Source organism: Canis aureus, chromosome 1 (genome assembly GCF_053574225.1).
Source record: "Canis aureus isolate CA01 chromosome 1, VMU_Caureus_v.1.0, whole genome shotgun sequence".
In the NCBI taxonomy this organism is placed as follows: Eukaryota; Metazoa; Chordata; class Mammalia; order Carnivora; family Canidae; genus Canis; species Canis aureus.
In genome coordinates this window covers 106,643,854-106,670,909 of record NC_135611.1, presented here as the reverse complement: position 1 = coordinate 106,670,909, position 27,056 = coordinate 106,643,854, and the positions used below count along the sequence as shown (strand labels likewise).

The 27,056-nt window shown below is 52.5% G+C and overlaps 2 protein-coding genes, 1 long non-coding RNA gene and 3 other non-coding genes across 11 annotated transcripts; 1 reads left to right on the top strand and 5 right to left on the bottom strand.

Annotated features, from left to right (window-relative positions):
- Window positions 1-10,839: 10,839 nt before the first annotated feature.
- On the bottom strand, window positions 10,840-11,362 carry LOC144292244 (uncharacterized). Its single transcript, XR_013359704.1, has 3 exons — window positions 11,206-11,362; window positions 11,058-11,117; window positions 10,840-10,941 (listed from the first exon to the last, which is right to left on the bottom strand). It is a non-coding gene; the product is annotated as an uncharacterized LOC144292244 (long non-coding RNA).
- Window positions 11,363-14,221: 2,859 nt separating this feature from the next.
- On the top strand, window positions 14,222-18,458 carry ACP4 (acid phosphatase 4). Its single transcript, XM_077862169.1, has 11 exons — window positions 14,222-14,335; window positions 14,407-14,511; window positions 14,585-14,671; window positions 15,499-15,645; window positions 15,926-16,024; window positions 16,149-16,244; window positions 16,982-17,114; window positions 17,196-17,278; window positions 17,744-17,868; window positions 18,086-18,264; window positions 18,343-18,458. The coding sequence occupies exons 1-11, from the start codon at window positions 14,222-14,224 to the stop codon at window positions 18,456-18,458; spliced, it is 1,284 nt and encodes a 427-aa protein (XP_077718295.1).
- A 2,028-nt stretch (window positions 18,459-20,486) lies between these two features.
- LOC144281201 (Friend virus susceptibility protein 1-like) lies at window positions 20,487-26,359 on the bottom strand. Of its 6 annotated transcripts, XM_077844061.1 has the most exons (6): window positions 25,989-26,359; window positions 24,818-24,937; window positions 24,616-24,691; window positions 24,018-24,062; window positions 22,325-22,368; window positions 20,487-21,920 (listed from the first exon to the last, which is right to left on the bottom strand). In XM_077844061.1, exons 2-6 carry the CDS (start codon window positions 24,918-24,920, stop codon window positions 20,986-20,988), a joined length of 1,203 nt encoding a protein of 400 aa, XP_077700187.1. In that variant the 5' UTR covers window positions 24,921-24,937; window positions 25,989-26,359; the 3' UTR covers window positions 20,487-20,985. The 6 variants fall into 6 exon arrangements, with proteins under 6 accessions (XP_077700187.1, XP_077700208.1, XP_077700203.1 ...); XM_077844082.1 differs by lacking the exon at window positions 24,616-24,691 and having other exon boundaries at window positions 25,989-26,005; XM_077844077.1 differs by lacking the exons at window positions 24,616-24,691; window positions 24,818-24,937 and having other exon boundaries at window positions 25,989-26,356.
- On the bottom strand, window positions 21,992-22,082 carry LOC144289536 (small nucleolar RNA SNORD88). Its single transcript, XR_013357393.1, has one exon. It is a non-coding gene; the product is annotated as a small nucleolar RNA SNORD88 (small nucleolar RNA).
- On the bottom strand, window positions 22,456-22,548 carry LOC144289539 (small nucleolar RNA SNORD88). The gene has a single exon (XR_013357394.1). It is a non-coding gene; the product is annotated as a small nucleolar RNA SNORD88 (small nucleolar RNA).
- On the bottom strand, window positions 24,142-24,233 carry LOC144289543 (small nucleolar RNA SNORD88). Its single transcript, XR_013357395.1, has one exon. It is a non-coding gene; the product is annotated as a small nucleolar RNA SNORD88 (small nucleolar RNA).
- Window positions 26,360-27,056: the final 697 nt, after the last annotated feature.

Genomic DNA, 27,056 nt, shown 5'->3' with positions numbered 1-27,056 from the left:
CCACTGCTTGTCTTCTTTATTTGTCAAATAAATAAATAAAATCTTAAAAAGAATAATCAAGAACAGCATAAACAAGGAAAACCAGGGATGCCTGGGAGGCTCAGTGGTTGAGCATCTGCCTTTGGCTCAAGGTGTGATCCTGGAGTCTCCAGATCAAGTCCCACATTGGGCTCCCCGCAGGGAGCCTGCTTCTCCCTCTGCCTGTGTCTCTGCCTCTCTCTGTGTGTCTCTCATAAATAAATAAATCTAAAAAAATAAAAACAAAAACAAAACAAAAAAACAAAACAAGGAAAACCGGACTATTTCTCTAGTGAATAAAAAAATCCTAAATAAAATATTACCATCTGATTTCATCAATTCATTAATTCTCCACAGTAACTGGTTAACAGAGGAAAATCTGATGATAATCTCCACAAATGGAAAAAAAAACTTGATAAAACTTGATCCAACAAGTAATTCTTTTCTACAATGAGCAAGCAATCTAATGCAAACAGTGGGCAAATAAGTAATAAAGAAGATCCACTGAAACAAGAGCAAAACAAATGATACAAAGGGGAGGGGCAGGAATCAGTGGAATGAAAGGGGGAAGAAAAGTCTAGCAAAACAAGAAGTTATTTTGATTTTTGAAAAAGTTATTAAGATTGATTGACTTTTTGGCAAAACTGAATAAGAAAAAAATAAAGGGGCTAAAAATAAGATACAAACAATAAGAGTGAAGAATTATAGCTAGGACTGAGATACAAAATGTAATTAGGGGCACCTGGCTAGCTCAGTCAATAGAGCACATAACTCTTGATCTTGAGGTTGTGAGTTCGAGCGCCACGGTGGGTATAGAGTTTCCTTAAAAATAAAGGAATAAACTTAAAAAAATAATTAGTACTATGACCAACTATGGGCTAACATTTAAAAACTTAAATGAAATGGTTAAACTACTAGAAAAATATAAAATGCCAAAAATTATGCAAAAATCAAGCACTTGAATAAACCATTAAGTACTGAAATATACAAAGTTATAGTCAAAGATTTCCATTCTCTCTCTCTCTCTCTCTGTCTCTCTCTCTCAAAAAAACCCCAGAGGCACAGATGGTCTTCTAGGCGACTGATATCAAACATTCAAGAAATGCTTAATTTTTATCTTATACACATTATTCCGGAAAATAGAAATCATGTAGAATCTGTCTAGTTCCTTTTTGGAAGCTAATGCAACGCTGATTCTAAAACCAGATAAGGAACATGTACAAGAAAAGAAAATTATAAGTCCATTTCACTTGTGAACGTGGGTGCAAAAATCCTGCATCACATAATAGCCTACTAAATCCAACACTATATCATAATTCATCATGATCAGGTAGGATTTATCACTAATTATCAAGGGTCGTTCAAAATTTTAAAAAAAATTTCTTTCAGCATAATTCACTAACAGACCAAGGAAGAAAATGTACTGATTTCAATCAACGTGGAAAAATAATTTGATAAGGTTTTATACCTATATTTATTTATTTATTTATTCATTTATTTATTAAATATTTTATTTATTCATGAGAGAGAGAGAGAGAGAGAGAGAGAGGCAGAGACACAGGCAGAGGGAGAAGCAGGCTCCATGCAGGGAGTCCGACGTGGTACTTGATCAGGGGTCTCCAGGATCACACCCTGGGCTGAAGGCGGCGTTAAGCCGCTGAGCCACCCGGGCTGCCCTTTTATATATATTTATGATTGAAAACTAAAACAGTAAGCTGGGGGGGGTATTTTCTTAACTTTATAAAGCTTCCAGCAAATGCCATAAAAATTTTGGATGCCTTCCTTCCAAGACCAAAAATGACATTAGAATATCCTCATCATGGCTGGTGCTTAACATAGTACTGTGTATAAATCCTGATTAATGGTTTACTTAAAAAAGCTACAGGAACAAGTAAGAGATATTAGCAAGGTCTTGAGTTACAAGATTAACCTATAGGGGTGCCTGGTTGGTTCAGGCGGTGGAGTATAAGACTCTTTATCTCTGAGTTGTGAATTTGAGCCCTATGTTGGTTGTAGAGATTACTTTAAAAAATAAAAAATCTTTTAAAAGACAAAATACCCAGATTAACCTACAAAAATCAATCCTATTTCTCTATGCCAACAATAAATTAACATAAAATATAATTAAAAATACCATTCACTATCCCTCCTAAGTATGTAGACATCGTCTAGGAACTAACACACAAAAAAATAATAATATTCTGGAAGTGAAAACTTTAAACTCTGATAAAGGACCCAAAGATGATTGGAATAAAAATAAAGACACTCTATGCTCTTTGCTGAGTGATTAAATATTTTTTTAAAGATTTTATTTATTTATTCATGAGAGAGAGAGAGAGAAAGAGAGAGGCAGAGACAGGCAGAGGGAGAAGCAGGCTCCACGCAGGGAGCCCGACATGGAACTCAATCCCGGGTCTCCAGGACGATGCCCTGGGCTGAAGGCAGGTGCTAAACCGTTGAGCCATCCAGGGATCCCTCTACTTGGATTATTTTAAAGTCTTATTGAGATTCACATGCCATACAATTCATACAACTAAAGTGGACAATTCAATGATTTTTGGCACATTCAGATATGTGCAATAATCACTATGGTCAATTTTAGAGCATTTTCACCATCACAAACAAACAAACAAACAAACACCAAACCTGTACATTTTAGCAATTACCTCCGTATCTCTCCATCCACTCCCACCCGTAAGAAACCAAGAATCTAATTTCTGACTTTATAGATTTTCCTATTAACGGAAATTTCAGAAGGATGGAATCATATAAATGTGTGGGTTTTATGACTGGCTTCTTTCACTAAGTGTGATGTTCTCAAGTGGCATCTGGGTTGTGGCCTGGATTAACACCTCATGTACACATTTTTGTGTGGTTGTATGTTTTCCTTTCTCTTGGATATCTCTCTTGGAGGGGGAATTGCTGGATCCCATGATAACTCTATGTTTGACTTTTTGAGGACTGCCAGCCTGTTTCCCACAATGACTGCACCATTTTGCTTTCCAACCAGCAGTGTGTGAGGGTTTCAATTTCTCCACATTCTCGCCAACACTTGCTATTATCTGACTTTTTAATTTTAACCATCCTCATAGATGCAAAGTGGTACCCCCTTGTGATTTTGATTTACATCTTTCTGATGACTAAGATGCCAATATTTTCATGAGCTTTTTGGCTATTTGTGTATCTCCTTTGGGAAACATCTTTTCAGATTTCTTGCCCATTTAAAAATTGGTTTATTTGTATTTTTGATATTGAGTTGTAAGAGTTCTTTACATATTCAACTGGTTTTTTTGGTTGTTGCTTTGGGGCTTACCATATACATTTTAATTGATCAGAATCAGGTTCCAGAGGCACTTGGGTGGCTCAGCAGTTGAGCGTCTGCCTTTGGCTGAGGGTGTGATCCCAGGATCCTGGGATTGAGTCCTGCATCAGGCTCCCTGCATGGAGCCTACTTCTCCCTCTGCCTATGTCTCTGCCTCTATCTCTCATGAATAAATAAATAAAATCTTAAAAAAAAGAATCAGTTTCTGATTTATAGTAGCTTAATTCCAGTGAGATAGAGAACCGCTACTCCTATAGTGCTGTATTCTCTTTTCTCTCTTTCTGTGGTATTATTGTCATACATATTAATATTACAAACCCAACAATAGTTATTATTACTTTACCATACATAGTCATTTCCTTATCTTTCCTCCCACCACCTCCTTTTGTGTGGATATTGGCAAATATATTAAATCTCTATATGTTATAGGTCAATGATACATTATATGCATAATGTTTTATACAATTGATTTTAAAATCAGTTTTGAGGATAATGGAGAAAAACTATGCATTAATACTGTCTTTTAAAATTACATAATTACCAGGCCACCTGACTGGCTCAGTTGGTGGAGCCTGTGACTCTGGATCTCAGGGTTGTGAGTTCGAGCCTCACTTTGAATGTAGAGATTACTTAAAAAAGAAAAAAATCTGGGATGCCCGGGTGGCATAGCAGTTGAGCATCTGCCTTTAGCTCAGATTGTGATCCTGGGGTTCTGGGATTGGGTTTGGCATTGGGCTCCTGGCAGGGAGCCTACTTCTCCCTCTGCCTATGTCTCTTACCCTCTCTCTGTGTCTCTCATGAATAAGTAAATAAAATCTTAAAAAAAATACAATCGTGGGGCTTCTGGGTGGCTCAGTTAAGCTGGGCTCCCTGTGGGGAGTCCTATGTGGACTCGATTCCAGGACCCTGGCATCATGACCTGAGCTGAAGGCAGACACTCAACCACTGAGCCACCCAGGAGCCCCTTAAAAAAAAATCTTAAAAAACAGCAAAAGGCAAGATGTTTCTCTTGCTTTTATTCTCCTTAGGTGACCTGCAGGGCCAGAAGGCATGTGGCCCCTTTCTTTGCTAGATGGTGTCACATGGCGCCCAGCGGGGCATTTCCCATGCTTCACCCAAGCCAACGTCACTGTCTTCCACTACCCTCCCACCCACCACAAGGAGAAGATGGGATCCCTATGAACTTCTTTTTTTTTTGTTTTGTTTTTTAGATTTTATTTGTTTATTCATGAGAGACACAGAGAGACAGGCAGAGATACAGACAGAGGGAGAAGCAGGCTCCCTGTGGGGAGCTTGATGTTCATCCCAGGACCTCCGTATCATGACCTGAGCTTAAGGCAGCCGCTTAACCAGCTGAGCCACCCAGCCATCCCATGAACTTTTAAATTTGTATTGATTTTCTAATGAATGAAGTTAGGTTAAGTAGTCTTTCAGGAGACTGGTTTTAGAGCCAGCCAGAAGATTCTCCTCAGGGAGATCGTGGTCTTTGGTTGAGAAGATCCCTGCCCACGTGGTTGGTGAAGTGGATTTTAAACCCAGAGGGAGTACAGCTTCTTGGCGCGGCCAAAGGAAGGAATCAGCACTTCCTTGGGCAGCCTCTGTGAGAGAGGCTTGTGGAGAATGCCCTGAGCCTTGGATTTTAGGGACTGAAAGTCTCTTTTTAATAAAATTTCTCTCTTTTAAAAAATATTTTATGTATTTATTTGAGCGACAGAGATAGGAAAGCACAAGCAGGGAAGAGAGGGAGAAGCAGACCCCACACAGGGCTCAATCCCAGGACCCTGGCATCACAATCTGAGCCAAAGGCAGACATTCAACCAACTGAGCCACCCAGGTGCCTCTAATAAAATTTCTGTGTGAACCCAAGGAGGCGATTCGTACCTTCATTCATGAAATGAGGGCACTTTACAGGCATTGATTGGGTCCTGTGCACCAGGTCCTGTCCAGAGCTTTGTAAACACATGGATACCCCAAATCGGCATCTCGACCCTACCAGAAAGATTATGCTCATTCTACAGATGAGGAAACTGAAGAGTCAGAGAGGTTAAGCCATTTACCAATGATCACACAGTAAGCTTGAAAAGGCTGACCCCATGAATCCATTCAGTCATGATTATTGAATGTCAGGGAACTGAACGGCATGGTTCTAGGCTCTAGAGATAGTGAAGGAGACAATGATCCCAACTCGGAAAGGGACATTCAAAGAGAGTGGCCGATATTTGACGGGGAGGGGCTAACATTCCAAAAGAGGGAGCTGACATCCCTGTGGTAGAGGCTCACATTCTGGGGGAGGAGCTAACATCCCAGGGGGGAGGGGCTGACATTCTGGGGGAGGGGTTATGTCCCAAGGGGAAGGGCTGACGTGCTGGAGAAGGAGTAGATGTCCCAGGGGGAGGTGCTGGTGCTGACATCTCAGGGGGAGGGATTGACGCCCCAGGGGGAGGGATTGACGTCCCAGGGGGAGGGATTGACATCCCAGGAAGAGGGGCTGATATTCTAGGAGGTGTCAACAGCCCAGGGTAAGAGGTGACTTTCTGGGGGAAGAAGTAACATCCCAGGGGGAGGGCCTAACATTCTGGGGGAGGAGCCAATGTTTCAGGGAGAGGGGCTGGCTGACACCTGGAGGGGGGAGGAGGAACTGACACCCCAAGGGGAGGGGCTGACATTCTGGGGAAGGAGTGGATGTCCCAGTGGGAGGGGCTGACACCCCAGGGGGAGGGGCTGATATTCTGGGAGAGGAGCTTACGTTTCAAGGGGTGGGGCCGACACCCCGGGCGGGTGGCGGTGGGGGGGACGGGGCCAAACATCCCCCACCCTTCAGAGCCTCCAGTCTCCTCACAATACTCTGTCCCTTCAAGTATTGGCTGAGCCGCGGCACCAACCTCTGCCATCCCCTGGAATCCCCGTGCCTGACCAGCGCAGAGCCTCTGCCCTCGCGGAGCCCGTAGCCTGGGGGAGACAGTCCTGAACGCAAACATATTTACCTCCCAGGCAGGAAGGAGGCAATTACTCGCTCGTAATCACTACCTCTGTTTCTCTCAGCAAAGAGCGAGGGGAGGCGGCGCCCCCAATCTGGCCTGGTTTGAGATGTTCCCAGCCGTGGGAGACAGACAGACTGTCATCAAATGTGGGGAAATAGCTGTCATGAGACTCCTCACCCCCTGACACCTGACACCTCTCCCTTCCCACCAGGAGCCCTCCTTCCGTGGCTGCAAAGGCGTAGGTTCTGTTCCTGTTGTCTGAGCACCGAATGCTTCCTAATCCTCACGCATCCCCGCGCCGGGTAGAGACTGAATTGCCGGGGGTCCCACTCTGGGTCAGGATGTCAGGGTCCAGGACGGTGGCAGTCCAGAGCCCACTCCCTTCCCGATGCGCACGGCCGGCTGTGCTATGGGTCTCCTGGTTCCCATTCTTGTCCATGTGGAATCAGATGAAGAGGGGATGGTGTGACAGCCTTACTCCTCTGTTTCATTTGCTTCTGTGACCCGCTCCTGAGATGTGGCCTGAAATGAACGATGTGCCATCCCCACCCTCTGGGTCTCACACTGACCCAGACCTGGGCTTACTCAGTGTTAATGATTCATTTCTTCGAAAATGGGGGCCTCCCACGTGCCTCCTCCTGTGGTGGGTGACACTGGGGACCCCGGAGGAGTCAGACCAGTACCCTGATCTCAAAGAGGCTGCAGGCTGGCCACAGAGACGGATATAGTCAGTGAGCTATGGAGTAGGCTGCGGCTGTGTCAGAGCAGGAGCCAGGTGTAAGGGGGAGGGGGCTTGAACCATGGAGTTGAGGGCTTTGATGGGCCTCATGGAAGGCCAGGCTCTGGGCACTGGGGAGCCGTGGGAGGTGTCTGAGCAGAGGAGAGGTGGAGTCAACACTGTATGTACAGAAGTCCCTCTGGGGTCCCCCGGGGGATGGAGATAGGCCAGGAGAAGGTAGGGGTGGGGGTCGTGGGGGAGAGAAGCCCTGAGTAGGGGCCAGGCCGTAGAGATGGAGGAGAGTGAAAGGAGGGAGAGGCTGGTAGTGGGCTCTAATCCAGGACACCGTCCCTCCCCTCCCCTCCTCCTGCTCTGGCAGAGCATGGTTCCCACTCTCTCCCCTTTACACCAACGCGAACCCCACACACCCTGTTTCTCCCAGCCTGGCTACACCCTCCGGGCCTCTCCTGTGGCCATCCTGGCTCCAGACTCCCCTCTTCCTGCTACCTGCCCTCAACTCCCTACCCTTGTCCTTCCAGAGGCAAACGTATTGACCTTCAAATTGCATGACCTTCAGAGCACCTCCATTTGCTGGTCTATAAAATGGGTGTATTCTCTTCTGATGGCTGCTGTAACAAATAGGGTGTCCGGCTTTGGGGTGCCACTGGGGGTGCCGAGCACCTTTTGCAGCCCGATGAGGGCCAGGCTACAGCCAGCAAGACTGACGGGAAGGCCCCAGCTGCCAGGGGTGCTGTGGGCCATGGGGACTGTCATTTCCATGCTGGTACCCCTTCCACCTGCTGCTTCGGCTGGAGCTGGTGGGGATGCAGAAGCCCAGGCTGGACATGGTAAAGGTGTGGCTGTGGCCAGGCCCTCTGCTTCTGCCGAGGGTGAGAGTCTGAGAAGGACACAGGTGAGAGGTCCAGCCTTCCTGGGAGGACCAGAAGAGAAATCCCAGAGGGGGGGGTTTGGAGACAGCATGGGGGAGGGCGGAAGGGGGGGGAGGTCCCAAATCCTCAAACTTGGGAGAATATGAGGCGTGAGGATTCAGCCAGAGATGGATAGCAGAATGGGGAGGCAGAGAGAGGGAGGTGTAGAGAGAGGGACAGGGGTGGGGGTGGGGAGACACAAGATCCTGAGAGACAGGGTGAGATAGAAGAGGTGGATGGGGGAGGGGAGGGGATATGTGCAGGTGTAAACTTGACTGCAAAGACGCGGGCTGGCAGATGGCAGCCAAGGCAGGGAGGGGAGGTGAGAGGCAGGTCAGGCTGCCGGGAGGGATCAAGTGGAAGAGGAGACAGAAAAAGATATGGAGACAAAGACCCAGTGAGAGACAGGAACACGAAGAGTTCTAGTGAAAGACGGAAATAGCACTGGCCTCGAGGCCTGAAGGACAGCGCTCGAGGAGACAGATGGACGGATGGACCCGGAGACAGACATGCAGACAGGGCCGTGCACCTGCAATGTAACGGTAGGACTGTGGACACAGCCGAGGAATTTGGAATGAGAGTGACCTGATTATCCCAGGTCGGAGTGATTCCTGGATGCGGGGCTCTGGGGGCACAGACTAGGACACCCTGGGCCCCCCGCTTTTCTGGCTCATGGGGTACCAACTATCATTCACGCCCATCTTCTCTTGCCACCCTGGGAAATGTGCCTCCCAACCACCTTTCCAATGCCCCCATCTTGGGGAAGAAACTATTTTGTTTGCTTTTCTTTGGTCTTCAAGCTCCCAAATGTTTCTAAGCCAAAGATTAATTTTTACTCCACGTTCTGAATCTTTGGATGGATCCACGGAGCTGCCTCAGAAATGCACTCAGCTCCAAGATTCGGGGCGGGGAATCTATCCTTTCCATCTTCAGAAAACCCATTACATAGATGCCTCTGACCCTGCTGCACATTAGAATCTCCGGGGGAGCTTTTAAAATCCAATCGATGTCCAGGCCCCATCCCCAGGCGTTGTGGTTTAAGTGGTCCAGGGAGGAGCTGGGCTCAGGAACTTTCAAAAGCTCCCCAGGGATCCCCCACAGGCAGAGGGCTGAGCCCCATCCATCTGAAGTGGCTGTGGTTGTGGAAATGCAACCTTAATAGCTCCTGGGAGACCAAGAACCACAGCACTAAATGGCTGGAAACTCTGGGGCAGGAGAAGGCACACACAAAAACAGACTTCTTTGTCTGTATTTGGCTGTTTTACAAGCATTAACAGCCAAGACTCAAGCTGGGGTCCCTTGGGAGTCAGATCCTATTCTGTGCACCCCATCTTCAAGCTCTCAGTCAGAGCCGCGAAAAACCAGGAGAGTGGGCAGCCACACTTGGAGCCGGAGGGGTTTTAGGGAGTTGACACAGAGTAGACGCTGGAAAGGGCACTCCAGGCAGGGAGTATAGCACAGCACGTATGTGCAAAGGCACTGGGGAATGGCATTTGTTTCCTATCTCTGAGATATATGTGGTTAAGCAAATACTGGTGGTTGGGTGGAGGTGGTAGGATGTAGGTGAGATGTAAAAAAGAAAAAAAAAAGGAAAAGAAAAGAAAAACGATGAGAGGGAGTCAGGGCACACTCAGTCTCCAAGGTCAGGCTGAAGGGCTGGGACTCTTGGGGCGGTGGTGGGACCCGGGGGTGCCACGGGAAGGCTGCGAGCAGGGAGGGACAGAGTCAGCTCTGGATGTACAAGGACCTCTGTGAGAGCTGAAGGAGAGGGACAGGCAGCAAGGCGAAGGTCCGGGGAGAGAGAAACCCTGGGTCGGGGAAGGAAGGTGCGGAATTCTGGTTTACGGAAGCCAAGTTCCCCCCAACAGCTCGGCCGAATAACTTCTGGCTGGGAAAATGGTCGCACACCGCCCCTGTGTGGTTGCTCGTGGTTCTGCAACCAGGGCCTCCCGCACGTTCGACCAGCCTCTAAATCAGGCCGCTTCTGAGAATGAAAGAGGGTGCTACTACCAAATACGCTGCGACAACCGGCCCAAAGTGTTTGCAGAATTGTAGTGAGGCTATAAACCCGTTCCTAACTGAAATGTGGCAGGCCGTTCCTGAGAAACCCAAGATGTTCAGTCACCCTATTCAGGAGCTGCCTTTTCAGCTGTTGACTGGAAATGAAATGGTTTATCAGATGAGAAGGTGGAGGAAGCTCAACCAAAGGCCAGGCTGTCACCCAGGGCGCTCCGTCTACAGGGGATGAAGGCAGGGAGTGGGGAGGAGGAGGTTAGTGAGGGAGCTGGTAACAGACTGTTTGGAGGTCTAGACCCTTCCATAGGAAGGGCCATTGACAAGTGGGTATTGAATAGGAGTTTTCTAACAAAAGAGGAAGATGTGTTAGTACAATATAACAATGAAGATGATAACTACAAACTTTTTGCAGGTGACAAATCCCATTCATGTCTTTGATCTTGAGTTTTTCTGGTTGTGACCCCCTGCGCCCACTGGACAAAGAGTTTCACCTTTGCCTGACTGAGAAGAAAGCCAGGGTTCAGAGAGATGGAATATATCTGAAGTACACAGCAGTCTGCGTTGATACCAAATGAATCAGCCCAGCTCTCCCCCTCTCCCCTCTCTGTGCTTTTGCACCCAAAATTCAAATGTCCTTCCTCTTCTCCAACTGCTCCTGAAAGACTCTTACTCATCCCTCAAAACCCAGCTCAGATTCTGGGCTCCTGGTCTCAAACCAGAGAGTCCAGGGCTCTAGCCCCCTCCTTCCTCACACCCAGGAGACTGGACTCCTGGCCTTTCCTTCCTCAGACTCAGAGATCTGTCCCTCAAACAGAGCTGGGGATCCTGTGCACCAGCCAGGGATGGAACGAGATGTGCTGATTCAGTCCATTTATTTGGTCTCAGAGGCCAGAGTCATGATCCAGGGCAGAATGCTCTTGGGTTAGGTGTCCTGTGTTTGTCTTCTCATTGCTGAGCCTAAGGGAGGAAGACACAGAGATACACAGAGGCTTGGGGAAGGAGGAGAGGCTAACTAGATACAGTGAGGGCCAAAGAGACAGATTCAGGCCATCCCCCACCCTCTTCCTACTCACCTTGTTGAAGAAGTAGATGGAGGCAAGGATGGTGAATACAGCTATGGCCAGGGTTACATTCTGTGGGGAGCAGTCAGAGGTCAGAGCCCACTCCCTCCCTCCCCTCCTTCCCAGCCTCCCTCCCCCTGCCAGACTGCCCCCTCCTCACTTCCTGAAAGTTCATGGTCATGGTCTTGAGCTCTGTGTTTGCTTGACCTTCCTCTTCCCTTCCTGGATTCTGAGCCAGTGAGGCCAGATCAGCCACCAGAACCTAAGAGGGGTTGCTTGGGAGACCAGAATGGTGGCCGTGGTGACCAGAGAAGGGCATTCTGGGTAGAGGGGACACTGGGGGTGCAGAATGTTACATGCAGTATCTGAACTTGAGATTGGAACATTTGAGATTGGAGAATCCACACCTCCATTGCTACACTGAGGAGTTTGTCCCCCACCTACCCACCCCAGGGGGCTGGGGAGGCATGGGAGGGTGTGAACAGGGGAGGCATTGAGTCAGCTCTGAGTGTCAGTGTACTGGAGCAGGGGGGAGGCTGGAAGCCTGCAGGTGGCCCAGGCCAAATTTCCTTCCTCACCGTCTGCCAGACACAAAGTTGAGAGAAGCAGCAGTTGGACTGGGCATTCCAGAGTCTCGTCACCAGTTCTGGGGGTGGGGGCAGTGGCAGCGGTGGTGGTGCCAACTTCCCCACCTGTGGGGCACAGACCTAGGGACAGCGCCGGAGACTTCAACAGTCCTCCCACTAGTATCACAGACATCTAACTCTCTGTCCATTAGGCCTTTAGAACCAACTTCTCGGAAATATAAGGGGAGAAAAACCAAGTACCATCAAATGTCATGACCCACAGATTCCATGTTTGTGAATTCGCTTACTCGCTAAATTATGTCATCCCCAAAGTGCATACTCGGTGCCCTCTCGCGGTCACTCCTGGATATGCACAGAACGGCTAAAATGTTGAGCTGCTGGTTGCACACGGATTCCCTGATGAGGTCGGATGAGGTGACGCTCTGCCTTCAGGTTTCTGCTCTCAGAGAGATGCCCAGAGATGGGAGCCCGGGCGCAGCCTGGTGCAGCGCAGGGACGTCCTGCTGGACAGTTTTGCATCCCAACTAGGGCACCTGTGACTGGAGTAACCTTAGGCAAATCATCCTCAGAGTTCCTGCTGGGCCCAGTCCTTATCCAGAGGGCAGGGAGCAAAGACCCAGCTGAAGACAGGCCTGATCCCATTCCTGGGGGCTCCTCCCTCACTACCTAATCACCTCCCAAGGCCCCACCTCCCAATACCATCACCTTGGGGGTTATGAGTTTGGGGAGACTCAGGAAGCAGGCTGAGGAGAGTGAGCATGCCAGTGAGCCATGCTGTGGTGCCCCTGAAGAGGCATCTTTATTTGTTTAAAGCACACTGCCACTGCCATGGATGGGACACTGTCTGAGACAGCCATGCTGTGATTCTCACTTTTTGGTGATCGATGCCCCTGTAGGCCACTCACTCCCTCATTGGACAGAACTGCTCTGTGAAAACGAAGCAGTTTAGGCTGGAAATAGTGTTGGGGACTTCTGGGGGCGTGGCTACAAAAGACACTGCTGTCCCTGTGGAAGAAGCCAGCGCGGGCCAGGAGGTGGGGAGCTGAGGCCCCTGGCCAGCAGCCACGCTGATGAGCTTAGAAGCAGCTCTTCCAGCCTCACTCAAGTACTCAAATGAGGGTCATCTGGGTGGCTCAGTGGTTGAGTGTCTGCCTTTGGCTCAGGTCGTGAACCCGGGGTCCGGAGTTCGACTCCCGCATCGGGCTCCTTGAAGGGAGCCTGCTTCTCTCTCTGCCTTTGTCTCTGCCTCTCTCTGTGTGTCTCTCATGAATAAATAAATAAAATCTTTAAAAAAAAAGTTAAAGAAATTTTCAAATGACTGTAGCCCCAGCCCACAGACTATGATCTGGTGAGGACCCTAAGCCAAGGCCACTTAGCTAGCTAGCTAGCCACTCCCAAAGTTGCCACCCACCAAAACTGGGAGGGAAATAATGAGTGGCTCTTGTCTCAAACCCCATGTCATCACCAATGCCCTCATTCCATTTTTGCAAATTTGCCTACTTGCTAAATACTTTGGTATCCCCAAATGCATACTGATTGCCCTCTCTGTCACTCATGGACATGCGCAGAATGGCTAAAATGCTGAGTTGCTGTATGAACACGTGTTCCCAGCTGAGATCGGACGGGGTGACACTGCGCTTGGAACTCACTAATCCTCAAAGCAACTCTGACGTACAGATTGCACTTGTTCCTGTTTTATGAATTTTATGAATGAGGAAGCACAGAGAGGTGCAGTGACTTGCCCAAAGTTGCACAGCTTATAAACAGTGAAGCTAGGATTGGAATCCAGGGATCCCTGGGTGGCGCAGCGGTTTGGCGCCTGCCTTTGGCCCAGGGTGCGATCCTGGAGACCCGGGATCGAGTCCCACGTCGGGCTCCTGGTGCATGGAGCCTGCTTCTCCCTCTGCCTGTGTCTCTGCCTCTCTCTCTCTCTCTCTGTGATGACTATCATAAATTAAAAAAAAAAAAAAAAAAGGATTGGAATCCAGCCTATCCAAATCCAAATCCAGGATCTGGGCGTTCCACTGCATGGGACATGCTGGCTTGGGCCAGTTGTGGGTGACACTGGGGAAAGGTGACATCTCTCAGAGGCCCAAGGGAGCTTCAAAGAGCTCCGACATTGAAGGGGTGAGAATAGGAAAAAACAGAACTTGGGCTGAGGGGAGGGAGGAGAAAGCAGAGAATGTGTCTGGAATGTGGGTCTGGGTATGTGTGTTGGTCTTGGTCTCCTTTTGCACCCAGGTTAAGGGCCCCTGGTTCAAATCCAGCTTTGCCACCCTCTGCTTATTATGCTCCCTCCGGCAAATTACTTAACCCCCCTGTGCCTCGGTTTCCCCATCTGCATGATGGGGATGGTGATAACCATATCAACCTCTGGCAGAGGTAGAGTGAGGATGAAACACGTTAATCCACTGGCTAATCCAAGGCCGTCAAAGGCCCTGGGGGGAGCTGGATCCCAGGAGGCCACCCTGGCTCCTGGGGGGAGGCATGCCGGGACCTGCTTTTCGGGGGGTGCTGAGGCAGGGGTAATGAGCAGGTGGGGCTGCGGCATAGACAGTGGGCTGAGCTCAGCGTCTGGGCTGTTTGGAGATGGCCAGGCCAGGGTTTTGGGGCCTCCCCGTTGGACCTCTCCTGCTCCTGCTCCTGCTGCTGCCACCGCCGCCCCAAGCCCTGACAGAAGGACCCCTGGTGTTTGTGGCTGTGGTGAGGTGTCCCCTGCCCCGGCCTGGCCCCTCAGCTCCCCCAGGCCGGCCCTGACCTGGCCCTGTCCTCAGGTGTTCCGCCACGGCGACCGGGCCCCGCTGGCTTCCTACCCCACCGACCCACACAAGGAGGCCATCACTGCTCTGTGGCCGAGAGGCCTGGGCCAGCTGACTACGGTGAGAAGCTAGGGGTGTGGGTGAGGAGTAGGAGGGTGGGGAGGGGGTCCGCTGAGGCTCGCTCCATCCTCAGGAGGGGGTCCGCCAGCAGCTGGAGCTGGGACGCTTCCTGAGGAGCCGCTACGAGGCCTTTCTGAGCCCGGAGTATCGGCGGGAGGAGGTACTGCCAACGAGGACCCTCCTGGCCTCCTGACCTCTCACCTCTGACTTCCACTGCCCCCAACACTCACCGTGGGCTTCTACCTCTGGCCTTCGAACTCCAACAACCTGACTTGCACCCCATATCTGATTTCTGACCTCCAAACCATCAACTAATTTACGCTGACCTCTGACCCCATCTAAATAGGAGTCATCAAGCTTCACCTCTGACCTCAGGCCTCTATCAACTCTGACTTTACTTTCTGGCCTCCACCTCTGTCTTCTGACTCCCACCAACTCCAACCAGCCTCTCTCACCTCTGGTTTCTAACTCCAAAACTTGCCTGGCTGGGACTTTGACCCTTGTCGGTTTAATTTGCCCTCCTTAGCTCTAATCTTTTATCTCTATTTTCCATCAAATCTGAGTTCTCTTTCCTGTGTCCTCCTCTGTCTTTGGATATCCCTTGATTAGGATTGTTCCTCCTGATGCCTGACCCCTGAGAGACAGGCACTGACCCCTGGGCCCACTTTGTCCTTCTAAACTTGAACCCCAAATTCTGGTCACTAGCAACTCTGATCTTCCTTTCTTTCATCGATGCAACTGATCCCTTTGAACCCCATGTCTGCCCAACTTCTGACCTCCAACCCGACGGCTCCTGAAATTGACCTCTGACGCCTGATCCCACCTTCCACTACAGAAGACCAGACACTCCAGCTCACCCTGAGCTTTGACTCCCAGCACCCAACCTTTGACCCTGAACTGAACCCGAAGCTTTTGGTTTGCTGCTGCAGCTGACCAACCTCCGACCCAACACGAGTCCCCTTGCCTGCCTTCTCCCCGCCACCTCAGGTGTATGTTCGCAGCACTGACTTTGACCGCACGCTGGAGAGCGCTCAGGCCAACCTGGCGGGGCTATTTCCCGAGGCTGCCCCAGGGCGCCCAGAGGCTGCTTGGAGGCCCATCCCTGTGCACACGGTGCCGGTGACTGAGGACAAGGTCAGGGGGCTGGATAGGTGCAGGGGGTGGGAGGCTTGAGGGGGACAGAGCCCCCGAGGTGGGGGAAGCCAATGACTGAGAGCAAATGAGACCCTCCCCGCGCAGAGCTATCTGGGCAGGGTGAGCCACCATCCCCATGCTGTACAGCCAGGTTGGGGGGGTACCATGTACTTTTAAGAGAGAGATCTGGACAAGGAGGGCTTCAGAGCCCCATCTCCCCATGTGCTGTGACTGTGGGGTCCCAGTCATGCTGTCCCCTCTGAGCCTCAGTTTTCCCCAGCTGCTGAGGTTCCCCACACGCAGCTGTCCTCGATACCATGAGCTGCTGAGAGAGGCCACGGAAGCTACGGAGTACCAGACTGCCCTGGAGGGCTGGACAGTGAGCGGGCCATGGGGCAGGCTGGGGTAGGGAAGGGTGTGGGGTGAGTGGGTGCATGGGCATGGGGGGTGCGACAGGGATGGGCGAGGAGTCCCGGCGGACTCATCTAGCCCGGTGCACGCAGGACTTCCTGACTCACCTTGAGAACTACACGGGGCTGTCATTGGTCGGAGAGCCACTCCGCAGGGCGTGGAAGGTTCTGGACACGCTGATGTGCCAGGTGAGCCCACCGCCCCACCCCCCAGCCCAATGATTAAGGGCACTGAGATTCAAATCCCAGCTTTGCTGCTCACTACCTGCGTTCCCTCAAGCGAGTACTTAAACCTTGGTGCCTGTTTGCCCATCTGCACAGTGGAGATGACAACACCCTTATCAGCACCCCTTGGGGCTTCTGTGAGGATCACAACAGGTCAACCCACAGGCTATGCTTAGGATAGTGCCCGGCACACAGTGAGGCCTGCAGGGAGGCTTGAGGCTCCTGGGCTCTTGGGGGGAAGCTCCCAGAACCAAAATTTGAGCAGCAGGAGCTGACGTGAATGGGCATGATGCTCTTCAGATAGTCTTTGCTTACCCCATTCTGTAAAAATTACCCTACTTGCACAGTGGGAATAGCAAGGTGTGCAATTAAGGGGGCTGCCCAGCCCCCGCTTGGATGTGTTCTGAGGGAGATGGTGTTGCCACCATGGGGCCCTTCTAGATTCCAAAGCATCTGAAGCTTGAAACACCTCTGGCTCCGTGCGTGAAGGCTCCTGGGCTGTGGGGTGATGATCATTATTGTTAATTAATGATTGCTATTGGCCATAACTTCCTAAGCTCGGTGCTTCCAGACCGAGCACATGAGGGATTCGGAGGAAGGGTAGGAGAGAGGACTGCAGCTAAGGCGGACAGCGCAGGCCCGGGGTGTGTGAGGGGAGCTCGGGATGTCCTGGTCACTTTGTCTTCTCTGTCTCTCTCCAGCAAGCCCATGGTCTTCCCCTCCCATCCTGGGCCTCCCCGAATGTCCTCCGGACCCTAGCCCAGATCTCAGCTTTGGATATTGGGGCCCATGTGGGTCCACCCCGAGCAGCTGAGAAGGCCCAGCTGACAGGGGGTGAGATGTGGGGCTGGGAGGTTGGGAGGCCAAAGCGCCTTCCGCTACGGGATTTTCAGCACTCTGTTCTTGCCCTCTCAGGGATCCTGCTGGATGCCATTCTTGCCAACTTCTCTCGGGTCCAGCGCCTGGCACTGCCCCTCAAGATGGTTATGTACTCAGCTGTGAGTCTTTGGGAAGGGAGGCAGTGCCTCTGGGCACAGGGATGAGGGGGATGGCAGATAGCAATGTGGGTGAGGAAGAGCTGGTGGGGTGGTCTCAATGGAACTTCAGCCCACTGCCTTGGGTAACTGATATCTCCAAACCATACTCTCAGACCATACACTAGAGGTACACAGTCTGAAAGGAGGGAAGTGATGGGGTTGTAAGATAATTTAGCTCTTCTGGAAGGACAAGCTGTTTAATCAAGCTGCCCCATCACATTTTTGCATCTCTCTGACCAATGTTCATTAAATGATTCCCTGTAACTGGTGGGACGGACTGCCTCCAGGGTGAGTCGATTTGGGAGGTGGGTTGGTCCTAAGAGATCTGGGGGACATCTGGGAGGCAGCTAGATGCACAAGTCTAGAGATCAGGAGAGAGGAGACATCAGAGAGGAGCCCTGTCTCAGCCCTGGGATCCACTTGCAGCACGACAGCACTCTGCTGGCCCTCCAGGGAGCCCTGGGTCTCTATGACGGGCACACCCCACCGTATGCTGCCTGCCTCGGCTTTGAATTCCGGAGGCGCCTTGGGGACCCGGACGAAGATGCAGGGTAAGGAGGGTGTGGCGCCTGGGAATGGGCAGGACAGAACTGTCTCAAGAAGAGAGATCCGGTCCCAGGTGGAGGGGGAGTTGTGCAGGATGGCAGGAAGTTGACAGGTGAGGAGGCAGGAGCCCAGTGTCTCCGTTTGGCTACTCTTTCAGGTTTATATCAGTGGTGGGGAAGGTAAGGAGGGGCCTGGGTGTTACCACCTCCTGTCTCCCTCCAGGAATATCACCATCTCTCTTTTCTACCGAAACGACTCCACCGGCCTGCCCCTGCCCCTCAGCCTTCCCGGGTGCCCAGGCGCCTGCCCACTAGGCCGCTTCCGCCAGCTCACCGCCCCGGCCCGGCCTCCGGCTCATGGGGTCCCCTGCCATGGCTCCCTTGAGCCTGCCACCCCTGCAGGTGACGGCCATTGGCGTTGGGATGGGAGCGTGGGGGGACCCCAGTCCCAAGACTCACACTCCCATGTTCTCCCCACAGCCACTGTGGTGCCCCTGCTGGCTGGGGCAGTGGCAGTGCTGGCAGCACTCAGCATGGTGCTGGGCCTGCTGGCCTGGAGACCCAGCTGCCTGCGGGCCTTGGGGGGCCCCGTGTGAGCTGGGAAACCAGGCACCCCCTCTCCCACAGCTGGCATTGCATTCCAACACGTCTGCTCACCTGCTGCTTTGGCTTCCGAGACTTACTGTGTGCGCCCATTTCTGTGGGAAATGAGGGGAGGGCTCCCTGGCCTGGAAGTGGCAAGTTGTGTGCACACACGTGTGTAGGCCTGCATTAAGGGCACTTTGCACATGTGGCCCATGTGTTTACATTTGTACAGACACGTGTGAATGTTTCTGCATTGATATATGGGTACATGCAGGGTGGCTGCACCTATACATTAGCACACATACGCACACATCCATGTGACCCATTTCCATGCACACACGTGCATGGGGTAGGAGTGCAGTCCCTATTGGTAAGTGAAGGTGTGTCTGATGTGTTTGGGTGTCTGTACTCACACACTTTTATCCATGCAGAGGAGTGCACAGTATGTCAGCACATGCGATGCGTACACCTCCTCAGTTAGCCCCTGTGGGGCACACTCTATGGTGACCCGGCCTGAGAGTCAGGACAGGACTGCGGTGACCCTTGCTAGCCCTCAATGCTGTAGGGACTGGTGGCACCTTACTGTCCATCCTCTGGGAGCAGGGGACAGGTCAGGCAAGCCTTGTAGAGTGAGAGCTCACAAGAGCAGGGCCCAGAGCCACAGGCAAGGTGGAGGCCATGACTCAAGTGACCCACCTCTATGCTTCCCTCATTTGGCAGAGCCAGGACTAATTCATCAGACCCAGCAACCCTGGCTGTTAATCTCCTGGAAGCCAGCAGAGCAGGTGGGGCTCAGTGCTGCTCAATGCAGCACAGGCCATTATGGGTTTGGACTCACTTGGGTGCTATCTGCTGCAATACCCACTGGCTGCCATGTGGCTATTTGAATAACATGGAAAATTCAGGTCTCAGCTGCACTGGCCACAATTCAGACTGGCTACACGTGGCTGGTGGCTGCCCTACTGGTCAGACAGTACAGACAGGGTTCCTATCATCCCAAGCACAGAGTAGGACAGTGCTCAAGATTAAGAAAAGCTATTGCACACCTACTAATAAAGCCAGCAGGCACTGAGGCCAAATCTGGGGTACCAGCCCTGTCCCTGGCCACATCCCAAAGCATGGCACCAAGGGTCATACCTGTCATTGGGTCTGTGTGGACACACTGTTCTATCAGTGAGGAGCCTGGAGTGCAGCAGGTACCTATTAGATGGAACAGTTGAGAGGTGGTCAGAGGTGAGGTGGGGGCTTATAGCCAATAGCTACTCCTAACCACCAGGACCCCAAATATCCTTCTGGACAGAGTAAGGTGCAAGGCTCCTTGGAATGGGTGGTGGAAATGGCTGGGGTGGGGTTGGACTGGGGCCAGCAGCCGTCTTAATAGCTTAGAAAGGCTTGCAACTTCCCTCCTTGATAGCATCTCTGGGTAGGGGGCAGGGACTCAGTAATTCATAGGGCCCTGCCCATCATTGCCCCTGCAGGTATGGAGTGATCACAGGGCCTCAGAACGCCTCCACGCACTTCTGGGTGGAGGGGCATCATTCAGACCCAAAAGTTCTAGTTGTGAGCGGCCCAAGTAGGAGCCCAGCCTTCTCAGCATGCTGGAATGGCCCAGGCAGAGATGGTAGTTTCCCTGAGGCCGCTGTGCATGATCCTTACCTTCACCCTGGAGGGCTCTGGATTCAGCTTCACACCAGGACGACAAACCCAGTCAGACACCACAGTCCACACACAGCAATGCTCACGCTTTTTAATTAGTGCAATGTGCCTAGCATGGCCTGCCATGGTGGCCATCTGTCATGAACCTGATTCTTGGTGCTGACACTTTTTTTTTTTTTTTTTTGGTGCTGACACTTTTAACCCAGTTGTGACAGACACTGGCTGGTCAGAGGTGACACATCCACTTAGAGAAATCAGATGGGGCTGGCTGCCCCCTCTCCAGGTGGGCAAACAGCAAAAGTCCACTTTAAAAGGGAAAGGAATCGGAAAAGTCTTAAGAGAAACACCATTCCAAGAGAACAAAGCATCCGTTAAAACCAAAGTGTTGCATATGCTTAAATTATTAGATAAAAACACTGCATTTAAAAATACCTTAAGAAAAAGGGTGCAAATTTCAAGGTGCTTTCATGTCATGGGCTGTGGGGTCTCCCCACTTGGCCTGTAGTGCTTTGGGGGCCCGTGTGGCAGAGGGCTGGGTGCCCACCCTGTGTGCCAATTAATCAGGCTGAAATTGAAATGTACCAGACCTCAACAGAGCAGGTGAGCAGGTTGTGCCCTGGGGAAATAAGGCACCCAGGGCCACCAGCTAGCTTGCTGGCCTCCAATGCTCTGGCTGGAGACACCTGTAGGGTAGCCAGGAGGCAAGGAACATTCCTTTCTTCTGGGAACCTCAAATACAGTAATGGGGCAGTTTGCCCCAGGGAAGCTGGAGAACAGGCAGATGGGCCAGTCCTCAGTCCATGCTGCCGGTGCTTGGGAGGCACTGGCTCAGACTGTGTCTCCCCTGGAATTGAACCATCTGGAAGACCAGGCCTGGGAGGCCTAGTCATGACGCACGGGCACAGGTGGTTCCTCCCCACAGGCCTGGTCTGAGTAGGGGGGTGGTGGGGGCTGCTCCTCCCCCAGCATGTAGGCAGGGTGGCTGCGGCTGCGCTTGGCCTCTTTAATGTACAGCTCCAGGAGGACCTTGGTGGGCTGCTTGTCCACCCTCTCCTTGGGCACGCCATGGCTCAGCAGCCAGCCCATGAGATCTTTGCGTGTCGGGTTGGGCCCCAACATGAGCTTGGCTCGGCCTGGCTGGCTCTGGCGCCAGAGCAGGCCCACATCGGCGATGGTCTGGATCTCCATCACTGCCTCCAGCACCGTCATGCCCTTGACCAGCAGGCTGACCAGTGAGAGCCGCAGCTCAGAGGGTGCGGCTGTCAGCAGGCGCCGCTGGAGGCCCTGTGTGAAGGGCACATCCTCGGGCGCAGGCCTGGGCCCCTGATCTGCTGCAGGAGGTGATGGTGACTCACGGTAGATCCAGTCAAGCATGCCCAGCTCCCTCACCAGCTGGATGCCCTCCTCCATGGTGGTCCAGGGGCGGAAGGGCAGCTCGGTGGCCTCGAAGTGTAGGAAGGATTCCCAGCGCTGGCGCCAGGCCAGCAGCAGCCAGGTGAGCAGCGTCTTGCAGCCACCCCGCAGGGTCTTACAGCGGTAGTTGAAGATGGCATCGCTGGTCAGGTCACCCAGCAGGGCTAGCTCTCCAGAATTCAGGGACAGGGCTGGGCCTCCCTGGTCATACACCCGCAGGATCCAGGTGATCATGAGCTCATTGGGGTTCTGCTTGAAGCGCCGCGAGATGGCCAGGAGCTCGGTGTATGTGTAGTAACGGTCCCCCCGCCCTATCTGGGTAGGCGCCAGGGCTCTCTCGGCCATGATCACAGCTGTCCCCTGCAGGGAACTGTAGGAAGCCCGGAGGGGTGTGGCCACAGGAGCTTCAGGGAAAGACAGAAGTCATCAGGTGGGAAAACAGCCACCCCCCCTAGAGCTCCCCCCCTCCAGAGTGGGGCCCCTCAGATCCCCAGGTGTCAAAGGTCCTGGGGGGCACTGTGTCCTCAGGGGAGGTCAGAGCCCAGTGCTGGACATCATGGGGGTCCCAAGCACAGCCCCTTCAGAAGCTGTGACAGTGAGCGTTACTGCGACCTCTGCAGTAACCAACTCTTCTTGCCACCCCCGCTTCCTAGGGATACTGTGAGAAGTTAGGTCAATTTAGTGCTTGGCACTAGGCCCAGCTCTGAGTAAATGCTCAGCATTTGCTTTTATAGTACCATGACCTACAGATTTTATGATAAATTTATTATTATTATGGTATTGAGAGCAAAGCCTCTCTTGTTCTTACCAAGGACAGGAACGGTGGGGGCCTGGGACTCCTGGGGGAACCACCTGCAGACAGGAACGGGTCAGAGAGGGGGAAGAGCAGGTCATTGGGGAGTGGCAACCATGGACCTCCACTCCTCCCTCCCCAGAGTGGGGCCCCTCAGAACCCCTGGGTGTCAAAGGTCCCTGGGGGGCACTGTGTCCTCAGGGGAGGTCAGAGCCCAGTGCTGGACATCACAGGGGCCCCGATGCTCTTGTTCTCCTCCTCACTCAGGTCCCAAAGCCACCTGTCTCCAGTCCTAAGGGGAACGACAGCAAGAGCTCATCCAGGTAGGACAAATGACCAATACCTGGCCATTGGGGTGTCACATGACTTTTGATGCCATACCCCTCCACCACCTCCTCTCTTCTTGACCACCCCTCACTGTGGCTCATTCCTGGGTGCCACTTGTATGATCTGCAGCTACTGCCTTCAGCACCTGACCCCACAGCCCCCAACTCCGGGGCTGTTTCTCCTCCTGGAAAAAGGGAAGAAATTTGCCTGGCACACCAGTGAGGTGAAGGGGGTCCTCCCTCCTCTGCTCAGCTCCAAGAAGCACCCTACTGAACACACTCCCACATCTGTTCTGCTCTCACCTCAAGCCTGTTCTCCTTGTGCATCTTCCAAAGCCTCCAGTTCTGTTCTTGTTTCCTCCCCTCATCATCCCCGCCATACAAATGGCAGCTTCCTACCCCACTGTCCCGGATCTTCCTTCTCAGCAGCAGCGACCGTTCAGAGCTCTACAGGGGACACCTCAGGCCCTCAGAATGGTACTCCTGATCTGCAGTCTGAGCTCACCCATCACAGAAAGGAGCTTTTCCTCCTTAAAGTGCCTGTCAGCAAGAGTTGAAACCTCCAAGGACCCCAGAGAATACACTCCCAGTCCTATTATCACCACAGCCAATGTTCTTTCTGTTCCTGACACCCTAGGAACAGCCTGTTTCTTTTTAGATAATAGGTCTTTACACCCATTTTATGATTTAGTTCTTTGAAACACTTGAGAAACATTCTCCAGATAAATGGAGAATGGTTTACACAATGGTTTTGTGTAAATGAAGGATTACTTTAACAACTGTATCAGTTTATGCACACAGGATTCTTTTTTTTTTGCACACAGGATTCTTGAGACAAGCTCTGCTTCAAGATACAATCTACAAAACCCTGTTATCAACAGTGATAAATGCTGCCAGCTTGTTTCTTTTCTTCTGCTGACTCTGAAAACTAGATTTCGGATTAGTCCTTTTTCTTGAAACATAAACACACGTTTATTTTCTTTCCACAATCCTTGTATTCTTCAATTCGACCCTACCTTTGAAAGCAGGAAACATCACTGCCCCTCTCCCAACCGTGCGGAGGATTCAGGCCCATATACGCCCCTAACATATATAGATATAGAAACTGCTCTACAGATATAGAAACTGAGGCTCAGGAGAGCCATTGCTTGACTAGTTCTCTAAGCCCATGAACAGCAGAGCTGGGATTTGGACCCAGGCCCATTCTGGCTAGATTTCCACTGCTATAAATGAACTGGGATTTGCATGTAAATCCCCAGCACAAATGTTGGCACATAAATTAGGTCCCAGAGAAATCTGATGTGAAATCATCCCAAATCAAAGTTTTTTAGACTGGGGGTGGGGGTGGGGTGGGGCTAGGGAGTGGAAGCAAGGGTTCTCACCAAGATGGGAGTGGTAGTGGGTGGTCCCTCAGCTTGAAGATACACCTGTAACACAGGAAGTACTTGGTGAGGATGGAGGAAGAAACAGTCTGTGGCAGGGAGGGGTCCAGAGACCTCAAAACCAGGGCCTCTCAGATCCCCAGGTGTCAAAGGTCCTGGGAGGCACTGCATCCTCAGGGGTGATAGGAGGCCAGTGCTGAACATCATGGGAGGCCCGGTCCCCACTACAACCAGTCTCAAGGCCAATCATCTTCAGGAATGGAGGCCAAACTAACTGCACTCAAAGACTGGGAAACACAAAATCTATTAGGAAGGTATGAAAACCCCCAACTCTCCCCATGGAGACACACAGGATACACCACCTCCCCAGGGTCACAGGTCCATAGGGGACTGTCCAAACCCACTACATGGAGAAAACCCAGTGTCTATCACCCCCTGCCCAGCTTTACAGATTTTCACCATTCAGCTACCCTTGCTAGTCACTCGAAACAGTGAAAGTGGCTAAAATGCACATCCCTTGGAAGAACCTATTGGGAGATAAAAAGGAAGGAGCTATTCTAGGGGAAAAAAAAACCCCTAGGATATAAGCAGCACATACAACAACCAGGGACCCTTTACTGCAACCACTGTGGAACAAATCAGCAGAGGAAGACATTTTGGAGAGGACTCCCGCTCTATAAACACAAAGCACACAGGAGACAGCATCATTTTGGAGATAAAGTATTAACGATATTGGGTGAGATTCAAAACGTGCTTTCAAAACACACACACAAAGCGCAAAGAAAGCAAACATGGGACACCTGGGTAGCTGAGCGGTTGTGCGTCTGCCTTAGGCTCAGGGCGTGACCCCGGCGTCCTGGGATCCCCAGTGGGAGCCTGGTTCCCCCTCTGCCCGTGTCTCATGAATACATAAATATAATCTTAAGGAAAAAAAAAAGCGCAAACATGGCAAAATGTTACAAGTGCGAAACTGCTGGCTAGTTCCTGGCTACGCTTGAGGATTTTAATGATAAAACACGAAAGAGGAATACATCGGACAACTGCGAGAAGGCGCGCCAGGGATGGAGAAAAATCCTTCCCTCGCGACATGCCAATAGTTAGGGTGAAGCCCGCGGTATTCCAGGTGGCTGCCTGAAGGGACAGCAGGCTCCGCTAGACAGAATTTTTGGTGGGTGGTGGTTGGGAGACAGAACACGAGCCAGCTGCCCGGGGGCTGGGCCTTCTCGGCACTCAGGGGACGGGCGTCCGAGACCCCAGGGCCAACTAGCCCAGAAGTAACGTTTCACAGAACTGATGCGGGGAGCGAACACCAACTCTGGTATTCGGAGGGGCCGTGTCATCCTGACTCCAGAGGGCAAATGCCCCACTTGCTTTCTCCTAAGGCCACACCCACGTGGTTCTCAGAAACAACCCGGTAATTCATTTCGAGGCTCCGCTCCCCCTTACTCCTTCGAAACCCCGAGATCCCGCCTCTCCCCCCTCCAACACCTTTGTTCTAGGTTGTACAGAACGTCAGCCACGTGGAATCGGTAAAAACAGCGACTGCCCGAGGAAAACACATGTAGCCAGCATAGGCGTGGAAAACCTCAGAGAGCAGAACTCAAGGGTCACACGCGCCCTCCGCCCCTCCCCCATTCCGCCCCCCAAGAAAAAAGGCCAAGATGGCGGAGCCCTGCGACGTGGGAAGCAGAGATGGCGCAGCCCGGCTGCGGTGCAAAGGCGCTGTGGCCCCGGAGGCCCTGGCGCGCTCCGGCGGCAGGAGGCCTCCCCTCGGGCCGCCACCGCCCGCTCTGCACAGGACCCCGGCTTGCCTCTGAGGGCGCGCCGGGGTCTCCCAGGGGCCCTGGCTCCGTCCCCGCCCTGGCGTGGCCGCCCCGCCGCAGCCCCGGGGCGCCTCCGGATGAGGGCGGCCCAGACCCCAACGCCCACCCGCACAGACGGAAAGGGGCCAAGAGGCCAAACGCAGCTCACCAGCCCCTCACTCGCTCCAAAGCGTGCGCGGGTGGCCTCGAGTCCCGCTTTATAGTGCGCGCCGCTCGCAAGGCCCGCCACACGCGCTCGCCCGGGCTCCGCCCCGAGGCGTCCAGCACGCGCGCCGGGGCCGGGACCCCCCCTTTGGCACTTGGGGAAGCGAATCACGGTTGTTTTCGCTAAAATCTTCCCGAGCGGACCGTCCGATGTTGTCCCTGGAGGCGGACAAAAGGAGGAGTGGGATATCGGGCCCCGTTGTCCTGGCACGGGCATCAGGCAATGCGAGGACAGCAGCCATGGCGGGCTGGAAAGGGGCAGGACCCCGCACGAGGACGGGGCCAGACCCAGAGGCAACTGGAATTGCCAGCGCGGCAGCCGCGCGGAGGCGGGTGCGAGGGGCGGGGCTGACCCCCACGGAGACCCGGCGCGGGGTGGGGGCGCGGCCAGCGCGGAGATTGACAGGGGGCGTTCCGGGGCCGCGCACGCGTGGTGGAGAATGAGAGGCTGGTCCTGCGCTGGGCGAGCAGGGATCGGTGCCTGGACGCGGGAGCGGGACGGCTGCGCTCCTGGATCTAGGGGAGGGAGGAGGGGGCTGGGGGCCAGGATTCCCGGGCTGAGTGAGGGCCGGCCCCCCTGCTCCCGCAACCCGCCTCCCCTCCCAGTAGTTTAAATGATCTAGAACCTGGGGCTTGGATGCTTGGTAGACTTGGAGCTCTCTTTATTCTTTTTTAAGATTTTATTTATTCATGAGAATATTTTTAAGATTTTATTTATTTATTCTTTCTTTTTAGATTTTATTTAGATATTATTTATTTATTCAAATCCCAGCTCATAGGCAAAGGGGGAGGCCGGCTGCCTTCGAGGAGCCTGATGCGGGACTTGATCCCAGGACTCAAGCCCTGAGTCACAGGCGGACCCCCAACCACTGAGCCACCCAAGCATCTGGGATGTTTCATTTTTTATCTTTGAAAAAAAAAATGCTTACGATCATGTCAGTTTAAAGATACTTTGGTTTGGGACGCCTGAGTGGCTCAGCGGTTGAGCTTCAGCCTCTGGCTGAAAGCCTGA

Coding starts and splice junctions, on each gene's coding strand:
- LOC144281201 (XM_077844061.1), bottom strand. CDS start 24,920: ATGAGACACGGGCAGAGGGGGAACCAGGCTCCCACTGGGGATCCCAGG. Junction 24,692..24,817: donor ACAACCGCTCAGCTACCCAG/GTGTCCCATGTT, acceptor TTGTGTTTATAG/AGCGGGAGTCCTCTCCAAAA. Junction 22,369..24,017: donor CCACTACCACTCCCATCTTG/GTGAGAACCCTT, acceptor TCCTGTCTGCAG/GTGGTTCCCCCAGGAGTCCC.
- ACP4 (XM_077862169.1), top strand. CDS start 14,222: ATGGCCAGGCCAGGGTTTTGGGGCCTCCCCGTTGGACCTCTCCTGCTC. Junction 14,672..15,498: donor CGGAGTATCGGCGGGAGGAG/GTACTGCCAACG, acceptor CCGCCACCTCAG/GTGTATGTTCGCAGCACTGA. Junction 17,115..17,195: donor GAAGGCCCAGCTGACAGGGG/GTGAGATGTGGG, acceptor TTGCCCTCTCAG/GGATCCTGCTGGATGCCATT.